This window comes from Acipenser ruthenus, chromosome 31 (assembly GCF_902713425.1).
Source record: "Acipenser ruthenus chromosome 31, fAciRut3.2 maternal haplotype, whole genome shotgun sequence".
Classification (NCBI taxonomy): Eukaryota; Metazoa; Chordata; class Actinopteri; order Acipenseriformes; family Acipenseridae; genus Acipenser; species Acipenser ruthenus.
Window position 1 is genome coordinate 14,300,867 of NC_081219.1, and position 17,500 is coordinate 14,318,366.

A 17,500-nucleotide genomic window follows, 5' to 3' on the forward strand; every position below is an offset into this window, starting at 1 on the left:
ATATATACGTTTCAACAGACGTCCTTTTTATTATGTTAACAGCAAGGAGGGTCGAATCAAAACACTACTGAAAATGATTCACAGTGATAGCAGATTGATGCTTATTAATTATAAACCCGCCAGATACCACTGAAAACAACAACAACAAAATAAAATAACTGAACGCTAGTTCTTGAAAGAAATGTAAAATAAATATATAAAAAACTTCAAACACGAATTGGAGGAACATTCTAGCAACCTCTTCAGTCCTTTCCATCAATTCATTTAAATGCAAAACCAAGAGAAACTGAAAAAACAAAGCTTCTCCTGATGCTAAAATGCTCAATTTACTGACAGGCAAATGGCTTCATGCTGCCACTTAATCTCATTTCTTGCATAATGCCCTCTAATTAGCATATCAAAGTGAATTAATACTTCTAGGGCATTAGCAATGGGAAAATCTGCTCCAGGCCCACAATAGCAGTTAGGAGAGTGCCAAGAAAATCCTCAGCAACCCAGCAAACACTTTGCATTGCAAAACGCTCTACTTACTCCCTCTGAACGCTTTCTTGTGTTTTTTTGGTTGTTTTTTTTTTTTTTTCAAACCACACAACGTTTGCTACTGTTCTGTTTAAAAAAAGAAATTAAAAAGAAAGAAAGAAAGAAAGAAAGAAAGAAAGAAAAAGTTCTCCCGGTACCACAAGTTAGCAGACTTCTTAGTTGGAGGCCAAGTGAAATAGCCTGACTGCTATTTTGCAAAAGCATTTTTTTTACTCTAGAAAGTTTATTTATAGTAAAACAAATATGGAAATTATAACATTTTTTTTCCTTCTAATTCTCCACTCATTAAGTTCTCCAGTTAAAAAGATATGTTGTTTCTGTTCCTGCAGGTAAAAGCACTGCATGCCTTGGTCACCTAATACCCTGGAGCTGTTAAGCTGTTCGTACACTGCAGAGAAGCTGCGCTCCAAGTGAAATTAGCACTTCATTTCCGAATTACAAATGCTACATAACATTTTTACACAGTCAGAATCATAATGGCACTACAATTAAGCTGTCAAAAAGCATCTAAGAATCGCGCTTGCTCTTTAATCGAAGATAGCGAGTGTTTTTCTTTTTTTTTTTTTATTTTGCTTCGCAAAGATGTACAAGCTAAACATTTTTTTGTTCTTTTTTTTTTTTTTTCTCGCTGTTACTATTTACATGGTTGCCAAACAAACATTTCAGTTTCAATTTACTGTTTAGGAATTTAAGCCGTCATTAAACTAAACAAAACACAACACTGGCTTGTCTCTAATCCTCTTCCAGTTTTTTTTTATTTTTTTTCTGGAGAGGGGGTTTATATTTATTGCAAGTATTAACGTCTGAAAGGATGCCAATCATTCATAAAGAATTAGATTGATGCGATTGTCACTCCTTTCCCTTTTGAAGTCAACGCTGGGAGTTGAAAAGCATTTTTGAAAATCAGTCAGGATAAACATTCACCTAGTGCCAAAGACTTCTCCGGTTTATGAGGTAAAGAAGTGATATTTATGTCAAGATTAATAAAGTTCAATAAAGGTGAAGGACTGTCCCACTCCAAAGCATGATCAATCACACAAATCTGTATTGAATTTTTCCCCTCTTCATTTGAAGTTAATCATTTTTAATACCAACTAATGCAGTCCAGAGACTTCCGTTTCACCCGAGTCTGTACAGAATAATTACCAGCATATATTATTTTACCATTTCTATAATCAACCTAACACACAAAATAATATAGTTGCCCAAAATATATTGCAGTTTTAGGGTTTGCATTTTTTATCCTTGTTATACCATTATTTAAAAAAAAAGCCATGCCTTTATAGATGCACAATAAGCCTTGTAATTATGAATGAGCCATGATGTAAATACATAGAGTGTATACAGTATGCAGCTTTTCATATATGGAATAATAATGGTGTCTATACAGCTGAGGATCTAAATAGTCATAAAAAAAATAATTTAAATAACTTTCCTGTGTTTTTTAAATTTTTTTACAGACAGAAATAGACTAATATGGACTGTTGTATGTTTGGTAAATCCCATATATTTTACAATACATTGTTTCATAGATTAATTATACTGTACATTTAGTGATCCATAATATACTGGACTATCTGAACCCATCTATACTATTACACTATGTTTTTGTATTGCAATATATTTGTGTTTCCAGAAAGGTTAAAGAACCGATAATGCATGAACTTGGACAAGAGGTCAGTATCGACACACTCCCACACTCCCACCCAGGGTTTTGTAAGAGGAAGGTGTATTATCAGGTGCATCGCTTATCACCTGTATAAGAGGATGTCATTCAACAGAGTCGCTGAGAAAACAAACACAGCTTTACTCTCATAGTGCAAATCTACTCAATAAACACAAAGAGTGCAAACACTGTTTTACTGGGCTCTCAAAAAAAAAAAAAAAATCAGGAAGGTCAGTTCGTAACCCCTCGCTCGTTCGATAGGGTTTAGCATTACTGGGGTTAAACCAAAAGGTGATAAATTTAACAGATTATCAGTGGGGGGAAAAAATAAAACGTGTTTGTTCTTTCAGTAAAGCTCCTGAACACACTGTGTCAAAGGGATTACCACAGCTTACAAACAGCTCGTCTGGTCTGCAATCGTAAATAAGTGCATTTAAATAATGAGCAAGCCTACGGACTGAATGCACAAATGAATGCATTTGTTTATGTAGGTGTCTGTCAGTGAATAAACAGAATGGATTTTCTCTGACCTGATTTCTAATTCTACCAGACATTAAAGCTTGAAGGCCCTAAACACGGCCATGCCAGCTCTAGCTCTGCACAGCGTTATTGTGAGTTATTCTACTGGACAGGCTGAATTCACAATGTTTTACTGTTTAAGAGTTTCTTCGTATTTTTCATAATAACTTCTATATAAGTACCATTATGAAATGTAAGGAAATGTGATGATGCTACTTACTTAAAAACATTTAACATACTATAGTTTAAAATGAGCTTTATAACATCAGTTTATAAAACATTGTTTCAATTAAATGTCCAATCAATGTCTTAAAATGCAGTGGGAAAACAATATGAAATGCATTACTGTACACACATTTTGAATATATGTTATATTTTATATAACCCCATCTCCAAAACAGCAGCTTCATTTTTTTTTTTTAAAGAAAGATCCTCTTTTTTTATTTTTTTTTGTTACATTTTTGTTTCGCTTCTCTGTTCTACAGCAGAGCTTGCATACGACACTCATAACCTCCTTCTGCTGCAGGCAGCATCAGGAGTGACATTGTGGCACAGATAGAGAAAACGCAAGTGTGCCGGAGGTAAAGGGAATGCACACAAACCGGAACGCCAACAAGGTGTGGATTTGAATAAAAGTCCAAGAATACGAATTAAAAAATAAACGACAATAAGAATATAGTACAACGGTCCTCAGTGACAGGAATCTCATCTGAGTATAAGACTGGACATGACTGTGGGGCACACGGCATGCAGATTCTGCAGGCTGTCTCCCGGGGCTAACACATTCAGTGATCATTTTCCTCTCTCCTCGGCAGACATAAAGAACACCTCAAGCAGGCCGAGCAGCCCCTTCTCCTCTCCCCCTCTGGACACCTCCTGCAGTCGAGAAGTTCATTAAGTTTTATGATCTTCCCCGAGTCACTTCGGCTTACAAGCCTCACAAGACCACAAATCTGGCAAGCCCATCATGTGGGCCATTAGGAAGAGACAGTGAATGAATGGCATTTAGAGGTTGTGGTCTGTGATGGCAATATATCTTGCTTTGTTTGACAGCTGTCATATACATATACATATATGTATGTATGTATGTATGTATGTATGTATGTATGTATGTATGTATGTATGTATATATTTTTTTACACTGGGTCTTTAATAAATAATACAAGAAAACATGCCTCCTGCCAGAAAAGCATTGTTGGTCCTCGTTGTTATTGTCAGATCTTGACCTGTGCGAGGCTGACAGGAGGAGGTGGGAGGAATCTCCTTCCACGTCTTTGAAAATCAGACTTTTCTTTGTCACAGTAATTCACCTGAGCAGTCTGGCTTACAAACAAACAGAAGCAAAGCGGCCATGCTGTCGCACAGGCCTGAGTGGCACCCTGGTTATTACTTTACATTCAGAACGAAACATCATTTCACAGCATGTGTAACAGTATTCTGGCTACGCAATGATAAAACACTACAGTATGTTAAAACGCCATTCAAACTATTTAGAAAATACATAGGAGATGTGACTACACTGTATGCTTGCTGAGCATCCACATTTTTCTTTGTTATTTTCCTCTAATGCATAACAGCATAGCCAGACCACTTTGCAATCAGTCATTAAACAGCATTCAATTGCTTGTTCACATCAACAATATATATATATTGATATATTTAGATATATATAATATTGTAATCATTCAAAACATTTTGCTACCTTGTGTTTGCATAAAATAATGGATTTGTTAAAAAACACAAAAAAACTATAATTCCTCATTTTTCCTTTACACTTCAGTGCTATAGTTGTCCTAAAATACAACCTGCAACCTTATGCAATACGTTCTACAACCAAGCAACTCTCCAAGCCCGACTAATTAACTTTATTCCTTGTACACCTCTGCAACATCCCTCTATAAAAACGTAGCCGACAGCCCAGTAAATGAAAAAAAAAACACTTTCTCGAAATAATGTAAACTTAAAACAAGAGTCAACTGCCAAAATCCATCTTGCCTGCCAGATATTTAAAACCTCCTATTTTAAACACGTTGGATTCCGTTGCAACGCTCTGGGCAGGCTTCAAACCAGCGAGACTGCTCTGTTTGTACTGAACTCACCTCTTGAACTGGAGCTGGCGTTCGTTTCCAAACAAAAACGCTGTGGGTTGAGCCCACACTGTAAACCGACTTATCTCAATCCCCATTTTCCTTTCCTCTAGAAATTAAGGAAACGTTTTTTTTGTTGTTGTTTGTTCGTTGTTTTTTTTCTCTCAACAGTTTGAAATATACAAGTGGTCGGTACAGTGGTGTTTTCGATTCTGTGGAGGCATTCGGACGTGCAACGCTCTGCTCATTTCACCAACTCTGTACTTTTTAAGGGAGGAAAATGCCAGCTGTTGTTAGGGTGAAAGATATATCCGTGTATATTAGCATCGCCCGCATAATGAGGACCTCAATGAAGAATCGGACTCGGATACAGTAACGCATGTTAATCCCTAGTGGCTTCACCATCTTTAAATCTCAAGACCCCGTTCCCCTGATTTCTGATATCATGCTGTTTAGACGCATGCAATTCTAACATAATCGATAGTGCCCATCGTCTCGGTATCAAATACTATAATTGATCCCATGTATCCATAACACATACAAAAAACTAAAAGGAAACAGAAATTTAAAAATCCACTGTAGATAGCCCTTACTAAAAAAAATAAAAACGCTGAAGTGCTTCATATATTATTGCTGTATAACCTATATTTGTAATGTGTGTCAACAGGCCCTGTGCTATTGTTAAATAACTCCTGAGGCATTCATAAACATTAACTATGAAATCAATATATTACACCCTATTAGTCAGCTCTTTTTAAGATCCTAAACAAAACAGTTAACTTTTTTATCTTTTCACATAGCATTGCTGCTTTCTTAAGGGTTTGTTTGATTGCACGTTTTTTAATTAAGCTTAAATCTATATTTTAAAACATTAGGGAAATTTCTGCTACACGGCAGTGTAGCTAAAAACGATAGAATCAGCAAATTAATAATCTATTTATTGGACAGTTTAAAGAAAAAAAAAAACAATATTGCCATACTTTTCGAAACAAAAACAAATACTCGGTATAAAATATTTACTGATGCTATGATGACCAGTGTAGTTTATATTTAAACACTATATTTCAATACTTTATTTCAGAATTGCATTAAATATATGTACGTGTTTCCATATACTTTATATGAACTTACCGCTCTGTACATGATGCTTTTTGTGTGTGTGTGTGTCTTTTCCGGATTTATCATCGCTTATCTCTTATGCGATAGCATAGAGAAACCCTATCCGCATAACTCTCAATTCTGAGCTCCCAGCTATACAATACTGCCTAATTTACCCAAAGAAATAGAGGCACCTACACAACACCTTCGGTGTGACAACCGACAATGGGGAAACGCTCACACAAAATCCAAGTCTCCAAGTGCAAGGGTCTGCAACGCGAGTTTGCAATCATCTTGATTTCCAGCGGCACAAGCGCGGATCATTTATATTAAAGATGATCTGCCTGGTGTATATTTGCTTTTAATTCGTTTTATTTTGACGACACATTTGTGCGGCTATGCAGTTGGGAGACAGGGGCAGATAGGGCAACACAAGACTGCTTTAAGCTAAAGAACAGATGTCAATCTTGCTCCTTTAAGAAAACGGACGTACAAGGATCTGTACATCTTGGGGCTACCGTGGGAGCTGCTGTTGCTGCCCCAACAACGTTATCGCCTAGGGGAGATTCCCCAACAGGATGATGCACGACCGTGTTCATCCACAGTTTCATTGCACAGTGCGCTTATCAGTTGTAAAATGTACTTTAACTGTATTAGGCTTGCTAAGGGGAGAAGGAGGGGTTGCGTTCAGATCAAAGATGGCGGTGCACAAGCTATTTCAAATGAAGCACGAGAAGTAACAGTGATGTATTTCTTTTTTTTTTTTAGTTAGCATTGCAATGAAGGTTAAACCAGACTTACCTGTTTTCTCTTTGATTTCGCATAGCACGCTGAACAATGCTGGCTTCATTCTGTGACAGTTGAGTCCGTGTTTCCTGTACCGTGAAGAAGGCAAACAAAAATATAACGATAGCACATTATATAATATTTGTTTTATTATAAGCAATTAAACATAATGCTGTAATTAAGTAACATGGCGTGTTTTATCTTATCTAGTTACGTGTATAGTGATTGTAAACACGTCTCTATTGCTGGTATAAACATTGCATGCGCTCATAAAAACGTGTGAGAATATTGTTGACAAGATGTAATTCATAAATACTTCCAGTTTCCCCATAAAGTTTAGTTTCAAAAGAAAAATCTGGATTTAAATACCGAATAGTATTTAATTTAAATAACAGTTTAGCAACTTTTACTATAACAAAAAAAGCCACCGGCATCAACGCTTTGAATACAAACAGAGTTGCAATATAGCAAATGACTGAATAAACACCGCAACTTGTGTAATTGAATTTCACATTACAGTTCAACGATACTGCAATCAATTCGCAATTCATTTTGACGCTGGGTGATAATATTCAGTGTTTGAGCAAGCGGAATAAGCTACACTCTGTCCGGTTTATTTTGAGCCACATGTTCGAATGCATCCGCACGCCGGTTGTGAAAAATATATAAACTATTATGATGGGAGATGGTAAGCGGTTACATTATTCTTATCATAGCTTAAAGACATTTGTTAAAAAGAGGATACGCGTTTGATTATTCCTCAACACACAATAGACTGTTACGAGAAAGAAAATAGAAACATGAATTGAGTCTAGATAGAATACTATCGGTGTGAAATTATAAAAAAAAACACTCCATTAGAATGTACATATCATTGCAATTCACTGTCATGTGGATGAAGTCAAGTAGAGTATCACTTAGTTAAACTACATAAATCAACCAACACGGCTGTAGACAGTTTTGTGTAGCGTTAACTACAATACTGTCAGCATTTTACTAAGTTTATTGTGATGTTACTGTTTTTTTAAAGACAAGTATCAGTAGCATTTATTATTATTATTACTGTTAATATTATTAATGATAGCTATTAATTAATAATAGTAATAATAACAGTATTAAGACTAGTATTAATAACAATGATAAAGTGCGATATGTGTGTGTGTGTGTGTATTTTGTAGAAGAAACCAACTTTGCTTGCGCCTCGTCCAGGCTTTGGTCGGTGATGGTCATAATCTGGTGAAGAATATCTCCGATGTCCTGCTTTCTTCCATCGCCGTCTGCACCTTCGTGTCCGTGGGGAGGAGGTAGTGCCATGCCCCCTTGGACCGAGTGGCAAGCCAGGCTTACGCCCGCAAGAGTCTGCATGATCCGGGCTTGCTCGTCCATCCTTTGCCGCAAGACAATCAATGTACTTTCACAAATCTCACAAAGTGAAAGGATCGTCCAAAAAAAAAAAAAAAAAAAAACAATTAAAAAATTAAAATCACATACAGAGAAAAAACAAAAAATCTGTACGCGCAAAAATGTCCAAAACAAAGATAATAATAATAATAATAATAATAATAATAATAATAATAATAATAATAATAATAATAATAATAATAATTGCGTGTGCTGCAATCGGTTTCTTGCAAATCGTCCTCGTTATAAAATACAATGTATCACAGGTATTACTGGTACTGTAGAGGTGTTAGCACAGTCGCACTTAATTTCGTGCACTCTGTCTATTGCTGATCCTGTTGAAATCTTCCTGCAAATTTGTCTCTTTTCTTATGATTTGACGTCTTGGATGTGCCGGCTATTGATCCTTGTAGCTTTCTTGGTATGTTTGTAATCTTCTGGCAATTCTTTCTCCCCGTGAAAATCTTCTTCCAAACTTGTCCAAATCCTCATTAAATCAGCAGGATGCGAAAAAAAAAAAAATGCAAAGCTGCAGGGGAACAGATTACACACTATCTCTCTCCCGCTATAATGCTATAGAAATAATACATACAAAAATAGAAAGCAAAAACTTAAATTACTATTATTATTATTATTATTATTATTTAACCACAAAAGTTTTGAGTTTCTTTTTTGGAGGGGAAAAAGCAAACACACACAAAAAAAGATGAGGAAAAAAAAAAATAATAATTGCAAAAAATAAATTAATTACACCGCTCTAAAGCAATGTGCAAAAAAATACCTGCTTGCTGAAATTTATGAGCTCAAGTCCTGACTGTGTGTGTGTGTTTTATGGTGTTTGATGCCCGCTGTGGTGAGCGATTGACAGCGTGCCAACGCCACTCAGTCAATGCAGACGTGTCAGAGCGATAGGAGGAGAGAAGGACAAGAAATAAAACTCAGAAATGCACGCCCGCCCACCAGAGGAGGGGCTTCGACCAAAGCACTAAATCCGATAAGAAAATCACCAAAAATACCAAATAAATTCAAAACATAAAGTACGCGCGTGTAGTTCCCCCCTCTATATTCCGGCTACCTGGGCGTACAGTAAAAATGACATGAAGGCAGTCACATTTACAATAAAAAATAGGTCTGCTACACACATAAAAACGAGTTTTTATAGTGCTTAATACAAAACTGATAATGAATAGCGCTTGCTCGCAGCTTTTCAAGACATGGTGCGCGGACTCTCTACCTAGCCTTGATCGCAGTGGGCAGGCAAAGCCGGTTTGTAATAGTCACATCAACACCTGCTCCCATCCAATCTGAGCCAGGTATGTAGAGATTGATGGGTCAGTTACCCTACCAGCGCGCCGCTTGGAGGAATTGATCCCGCCCTCGAGATGACAACCTCCAGCATGGTCGGCCAGGCTCAGTGAGACTTCTTATTGGCCGTTGCCACGGGTGACATCAGCGACACACACACAGGTGGGCGGCGCTACTGGGTCCCCCGCTCTGCTCTGTAGTTGCTATGGCAGCAGGCGAGTTGAAAGCAGCGCGGTGTTCGGTGTTCCCTTTTTTTCTCTCAGCTTATAAAGTCGTCTCTCTTCCATTGTAGAAGAATATAAAATATATATTTGTATCTTTTGCATGACTGAATGCGTTGTTATTCTAATGCATATATGGCAATAGAATACAGTTTTCAAAGCCGTGGTTTTAACTGGAACCTCCGAAGTGTGTAAACTACTCAATTTGAAAGCATTGACTTGCTGCTTGCAACCTGACTTCGGAGACCTTGCAACACCGCTTTTTAAAAAAAAAATTGCTACAGGTGACGGCCAGTATACAGTAGACGTTTACTTAAAGCAAAACAATAGTAACAAGTGACTGAAATGCATGCGCTGTTGTGTTATATACCACGGGGACAGGAGCAGCAAGACTCTGAAAGAAACTGAGAATTTGCAATGCATAGAATAAAATAGACATTAATAAACTTGTTACTTCGCTAAAGTAAAAAAAAAAAATCGGTTTGTATTTATGATGAATTGCGATAGAAAATAATAATACTTATTTTAAAAAGATATATACTGTGTTACAATCAGGGATGCTTGTTATCCTTACCTGTATTTCCAGTAAAATAAAAAATAAAATGATCACAGCTTTTTTTTAAATCATGAGCAATAAATAGTGGGGTGTTTCAAGTTTTCAAAAAATAATAATTTTACTAAATTAATTAATTAATTAATTAATTAATTAATTCAAATAAAGATGTTAGACTAATATATATTTTGAAAGTTAATCAGGTGCAGTTCTGCAAGTATATAAGCACAGACCAGTATAGGGCTCTGGACTCTTGACCAGAGGGTTGTGGGTTCAATCCCCAGTGGGGGACACTGCTGTTGTACCCTTGAGCAAGGTACTTTACCTAGATTGCTCCAGTAAAAACCCAACTGTATAAATGGGTAATTGTATGTAAAAATAATGTGATATCTGTATAATGTGAAATAATGTATAATGTGATATATTGTAACAATTGTAAGTCGCCCTGGATAAAGGCGTCTGCTAAGAAATAAATAATAATAATAATAATAATAATAATAATAATAATAATAATAATAATAATAATAATAATATAAACAATGCCGGCACCAATTCACATATCGTGGTGCATGAATCGATTCCAAAACCCTGCAGGCACTCTATCATGACACACTGTTACGCGGGAAGTAGCATTTGATAATTACATAGCAAATGATCACATATGCATGGAATCAGATCTTGTTGAAAAAATAAAATCTATTAAGAGAAACGCAAGTCCATTAAATGCCCCACCCCCATTTCCCTTGACCTAAGAGGTTGCAATACGTTTAATAGATACAACATTTAAACCTTTTGTGTAAACTGGGCTACACCGTTTAATCGAAAAGCAATGCCTTTACCGGACAGGGCATTTTTGGTTTAATGTTTAGTTTAAGATTCTTAGTATAGTTTACAGTGTAACAGTTTAAACCTTTACAGACGTATTTTTGTGCAAAAATAAAACTGTAAAGCGTTTAAAGATTAACTATATCAACTATAAACTAAAGGCAATCTGCTGCTTTTGTGGGAAACATATTGTGCCCCTGTATTTAAAAGCACTCAGTACAACCCGATCGGTGCTGTAAGCATGTCACAGCTCTGCCTCTGGTTATTCACTGAACAACAATACAGGTCTTTTGTGGAGGTCAAACAGCCCTCGGCTCACCCTAGTGGCTTCTAATTTACCTGAATGTCTGTAAACAACACATGGCAGGTGAATTGATCTTTAAAACGCTGTGTACTCACCAAGATACATAGATGCGAGCACACTTAAAATATTAGGGATTTATATTGATTCGACTGTTCAGACATTGATTAAACGGCGTGGCACGTTGTTTGGACTATGTATTAGTCTTTTTTTTGTCTTTACAAGGTTCCCCTGGCCCGGGCAAGAATAATGCATTTCTCTGTTCCTTGTATTTGTCACATTTCACGAACACAGGCAACGAGAGAAAGAGAGTTTTTTTAATGTATATATATATATATATATATATATATATATATATATATATATATATATATATATATATATATATATATATATTATATTTTTTTTATCAGACCATCAATGCAGATTCATACTTTATAAACCTCCCCTCACTTGGGACGGTTGCGTGTTGTTTGTTTCTTAATTGATTGACTGTATCACTAATCTGGAAATATGTTTCAAAACCAGCGGAATACACTCAATTGAAATTGCGTAGCAGAGGTATGCGGGCGAGCGGCACGCAGGGGGACTGGAAGAGCCACTTAATTTGGTTTTCGCCGCCTTCTGCTTTTAATGAGACTGACTGTTTAAGACTGCAGTTGGAATGAAAAATATAATAATAAAATGAGCTATTTCATAGCAGTAATTTACAGAATGTTGAATATTGCAACAATATCTATCTATCTATGATAGATAGCTAGATAGCTAGATAGATAGATAGATAGATAGATAGATAGAGATATATAGTGTAATATATATATACAGTACACTTTATGTAAAATAAATTATTTTCAATAAGTACCAGAATTAATTAGCTCTCTCTGTGGGCTGGCTCCATTATAGGAATGACTCCTAAATCAAGAATGAAACTATATGAAAACAATTTTCTTAAATTAAAAATTAAAAATAAAATGAAAGCACACACTACCATGGCTACAAATCATGGTCTAGTAGTATGTTTTTTTCTTTTTTCTTTTCAAACTTAATGTTTGAGAAATAAATAACCTAATTAACTGTTGCCCTGCGTTTCGGTATTTTTGAGTTTTCTATCCAGTTGTAAATAAATACACTGTACTGCCTTCAGAATGCACGATGGCTTTTTCCATTGGTCCGCTCTAGTGTCAATCTAAATACTCTCCCCCCCCCCATCCGCTGGCTGCCAATCAAAGAATTGTGCGCTTACTATTGGCCGCATCGCGTACCTGTCACAGCTGTGGCCTTCCACTTCCGCTGTCAAGGTAAGCCAATGAGAGAGGTGCAGATAGACCGAAAAAGAGGAAATAGTTTTTTTATGGAGTTTAACAGCTAAACTGGTAGTGCAAATAAATTGTTGTGTCGGGGATATGCACAGCTGATACCGTGTCCCTCTCTCTGCTTGCTCCCTGCCTTGGACAAGGCATGCGATACGGTATGTGGAACAAAATAATAAGGAAACTGGCACACATACACACGCACCCTTTACACTAGGGCAAGGCCTTTCTGTCTAGGGTCTAACTGAAGGCTATACATCAATTTTATGAGGGGTATGTAGCACATTCAAATGTCCTTAAGTCAATGTATATTATATTGGGATCTTTTTTTACCAGTTTCTTTAATCAATGCGTACAGTTTTAATGTGCAACGTGCATAATGTAATAATGTACTAATGCCACGAATGTAAAGAAAAAAACGTAAACCTGTTATCAATTTTTAAACAAATGCTTGTCTGCCAATTTCAGCTTCATTGTATTCTGGTTAATGTTAAGCTGTGTGTTTGCTGCTCCTTATCTGGGCCCTTATAAAACTGTTTCAACACGATGCAGGCAAGTGTATCACTACTAACTCCCTTTATTAATCGTTCCTGTAAAAGCTTCCGTTTCAAGGGTAAATAAGAAGACGATGATGGTGCGGGTAAAACTGACTCGCTGATGATGCGCATCATTTTGGACAGGGCTGTGTGACCTACACTGATCGAAACCAGAGAGAGAGGACCTTTTGCGGGATATAATAATATGCTGTTTACGGAAACGATGGAACTAAACTGAAAGCGTTATGGTAGGATTGTACGAGCAAAGAAAGAGACACAGTGATGACAAGTCGGACCGTACTGAATTGATATTAATGATATCAAGTAGTATTGCCAAGTGGCCCCCCATCATCCCGGGGCCCTTTAAAGACAGGTCAGGGTTTTTCAACTCGCTTCTCTAACCGCAAATGAATTGTTTTTGTATTGAACATGTAGACTGAACTGTCGCTAAAGGAATTGAACTGTGCTGCTGACGAGTCACTAAAACAAAGCACACACCTGTCCGGAGGAATTACTTCCTGTGAGGGTCGTTTCCATTGAACAGACTACAGTTGTGTGTCTGATTGACAGAATTCCACTGTTTTGCTTGGTTTCAAGTTGGCACTGTGTAATGTACCTGGTGTTAAGACACATGCATAGGACTGGAAAAAGCACTCTAACTTGGTGTCGTTCACTCTTAAGATCTTGGAGCTGAAATAGTAACTGTCTAAGTGTTTTATTTTCATCTGCTGTGTTTTAAGATGGTTCCGAATGCAATGGGCACGGCTTGCAAAGCCTTATGGAGAAATTTAATTAAAACCAGCTCTGCTGCTCAATGCACAGACCTTCACAAGATAGATAGAGGTTTACTTAACAGTTTATGTCAGATAGACGTCTGTCCACAGCCGCCTATTAAAAGCTTGATGAGTCTTGTTTCCCTTCAAGACTCCCAGGGATGGAGATAAGGCTCCTGTTGCATAGCATTTTGGTCCATTCCTGGTTTTACTATGAGTTTAATAAGACACAGCTGAGTTACCCAGGCACTGTGGATAATCAAGTAGTGAAACCTGGAATGGATGAAATTGATATGCAATAGGGGTCTGATTTTCATCCTTGAAGACCCCTCAAACTTTTAGGGCACTTCTAAAAATGTTTAAACTGTAAAACTATACACTGTCGCATACTGACAAATAATAATTCTGATCCACTTCTGTAACAGTCGTGGAAGCGCATTGCAGTACCCCGCTAAAACATGTTTGAGCTCAAGTACTTAAACATGTTTCTTTGCATTTCTATATGTTGCTCATCTTTCACTTGTCCAAACCTCTTTTAGTGCCCCCCCCCCCCCCGACTATTGTGAAAGCACACATTTCTGTCCTAGCGCCTCAACCAAAAAAAAAAAAAAAAATCAGTGCTTTGAACTTGTATTCAATAAAAATCTCCTTTTTTTGAATGCATATGGTAGGGATTATATGGGTTTTTTTTAACATAAATATGAAGTGACCTGATTCTAGTTTTGTATTTAATTTTAGTTGAAACTAGCATGAGCTGTCAGTGAAACAGCCTTTGTAGTTTTTTAGTTTTTTTTTTAAAGATGTAGTTTTTATAATGCATTAAGTACATCTTTTCCAGTGTTCTCTGCTTTATTTAGAACAAGGGATCTCAAGTTCTCAAACTAAAGACGCGTGTCTGATGTAAAATGAAATCCAGCATCTATGAAGAAATCAAACACTAAAGCTGAAAGTTATTTTCTCTTTATTTTTTTCTTTATTTTTTTCCCCCATCACTACTAATAAAGTGAAGTCTTTGAAGCCAGCTCAGACTGTCAAGTACTTCCATACTATGCTGAAATGGGAAAAGACAACACTTTGTCATCTGTGTAAATTGATATTGCACTTTTTGCAGTGACAGCTGAAAAGACCCACAGGTGTCATATAAAGCAATGACTGTGTTGTCATATTTCATTTAGGCATCCCTCTGCAAAGCCGTAATTACCTAATTAGCTTGTTAATTAGGAGAGATTAGCATTCGTCTGTACTGATAGAATGCTTTGCACAGGCATCACGGCTTGAATTTATGTTTAAAGTCATGAAGTTTCAGTGCATTTTCCTAACACCCTTCCTTAGAGAGAGAGAGAGAGAGAGAGAGAGAGAGACAGAGCCCCTAGGAGGCTAGGCTGATGATAACAATGGGAACTTGTAATATCGGATCATGTCGCTAATATCGCACACCAACTGTTTAATAATGCAATTATTTCCATTACTGGGTGCTACCTCCAGGATCAGTTTCCCAAACGTCCCAACATTGATCATGATACCAATAGATAGTAGATCAAATCTCTATTCTTCATTACTGAGAAAGAACAAAGTTAAAAACAAATGCTTTGATTTTTTTTTTTCTAGCCCTAGGGATACAAAGTTCCTCTCCCTTTTTAAAGGCCTGCTTGCCACCATGCCAACCTGTAAGCCAAAAAAGGAATGCGCTGGTCTTGCGACTACATGCAGCAGTTGGAGGTCATGCATTACATTATCAAGTTGTAGATCGATATTTAAAAAAAAATAGAGAGGATAGCTTTTTAATTTTTTTTTTATAAACGCTGTACTGTATGTATTATAAAATAGATACATAGATAGGAGCCATTTATTCTCTTGATCGCAGTGGCTCTGGATGGCTATTATGAAAGCTGTTTTGTCAACACTGATTGTCGTTCAAACGTCAGGAGCATGCTTTAGCAGCAGTTTCAGTGGGGGTTGCAGTAAGGGTTTTGACACTTGCAAGTGTTTTTTTTTCTGTTTTATTAGCAGCGTGTATCTGGTGGTTATTTCCTCTGAGGTCCTCTAGATTACCCGTCAATGGGGATGCTAGGGTACTCCTTAAATCTTTGCAGCTACAGACGCCTGTCACAATTATTTACACTGTTATTTACTGTTATTGTTGGAATACAGTACAGTACGTGGGGGGTGGGGGTGGGGGAACAGTATTAAAGACAGCCTGTACTATAGTGTCTATACTGACCACTCTATTAAAAACAGTATTAAAGACAGCCTGTACTATAGTGTCTATACTGACCACTCTATTAAACACAGTATTAAAGACAGTCTGTACTATAGTGTCTATACTGACCACTCTATTAAAAACAGTATTAAAGACAGCCTGTACTATAGTGTCTATACTGACCACTCTATTAAAAACAGTATTAAAGACAGCCTGTACTATAGTGTCTATACTGACCACTCTATTAAAAACAGTATTAAAGACAGCCTGTACTATAGTGTCTATGCTGACCACTCTGTTAACTCTTGTGCAGTATATTCTTCTCATGTAAGTTATTTATACTGTAAAAAAACAAAACTACTTTACAGTCCCTTGAGTGGTCAAACACATTTGACTGTATTTTGGAAGGATCAGTTTTAACACACTTCTGGACTGATATTTGCAGGTAAGGAATGCACAGTAGCATCGCAGACATGCTCTTGCATTGCACTGTCTGCGATACATCCTGTGTGAGGTTTGGCGACTCTGATGTTTTGCGAGACGGGGACTATCTCCTGTTTCCGATGAAGACTTGAGGAAATGAGCTGAAGCATCCTGGAGATTCTAACCAAGTTAGGGCCAATATGTTTTTCTCTCTGTGGCCTGTCATCATTATATGATAACATTTGGCTTGAAAGAAACCCGTTGCTTCTGGTATTTCAGTTGCGTTCAATTTCTATTGAAGGATACATGGTGGTAAATCCTTGCGGCCTGCGAGGTAAAAATAAACACAAGCTGGACTTGGTGTAGCGTTAGTGCGCCACTCTTTAATAGCTGCTGCTTCAAGTCCGAATACACCCAGGCAAAAGGTAAAAGTCCTGCATCTGTTAGAGCATGTTGTTAACTCTCCCGGCAGACATTAAGTCATTTCAAGTACAATAATAGCGTGGGAGGTAAATTAACAGACCATTAGCAATGTTCTAAATGCACAATTAGCATGCCGACATTTATATGACACATTGATGGGGCAGCAATCATTTTTGATTGGGAGTTTGTAGACATACTTTCCTTTTTTTTTTTTTTTTTTTTTAAGGACCCTTCAGTGGGTAGCTTGTTTTAACAGGTTCTGAGCTGTGACTCCCTTCGTGTCCGAGAGCAGGGAGGGTGATTTAGTGTGTGGGGGGGTGGGGAGAGAGATTGAGTATCTGGACTGGCATATGTAACTGTAAAAGGGAGTCTGGGTTATTGTAACCCCATTCAGGTCCCAGTTAACTATGCTGTGCTGCTGTGCGAGTGACATGGGCAGGGATGGAAATAAGACCTCTGTTGCATAGCAGTTTGATCCATTCCTGGTTTCACTAGGAGTTTAATAAGACACACCTGAGCTTGTTACCTATACA

The 17,500-nt window shown here is 37.2% G+C and overlaps 2 protein-coding genes across 7 annotated transcripts in view; one reads left to right on the plus strand and one right to left on the minus strand.

The window, feature by feature from the left end:
* LOC117396957 (pre-B-cell leukemia transcription factor 3) overlaps positions 1-9,330 on the minus strand; it is a 76,676-nt gene extending 67,346 nt beyond the window's left edge. For 4 of the 5 annotated variants that reach the window (XM_059005305.1, XM_059005303.1, XM_059005304.1 and 1 more), the window contains exons 1-2: positions 7,886-9,330; positions 6,712-6,785 (exon numbers count right to left, since the gene is read on the minus strand). In XM_059005305.1, coding sequence (XP_058861288.1) covers positions 6,712-6,785; positions 7,886-8,082 — 271 coding nt within the window. In that variant the 5' untranslated portion in view covers positions 8,083-9,330. The remainder of the gene's footprint in view (positions 1-6,711; positions 6,786-7,885) is intronic. The other variant, XM_059005302.1, reaches the window with a different exon arrangement.
* Positions 9,331-12,588: 3,258 nt separating this feature from the next.
* Positions 12,589-17,500, plus strand: part of LOC117962285 (target of rapamycin complex 2 subunit MAPKAP1-like) — a 78,494-nt gene continuing 73,582 nt past the window's right edge. Inside the window, exon 1 of one of the 2 annotated variants that reach the window (XM_059005280.1) lies at positions 12,589-12,770. The gene's annotated coding sequence lies outside the window, so the exon portion shown is untranslated. The remainder of the gene's footprint in view (positions 12,771-17,500) is intronic. The other variant, XM_059005279.1, reaches the window with a different exon arrangement.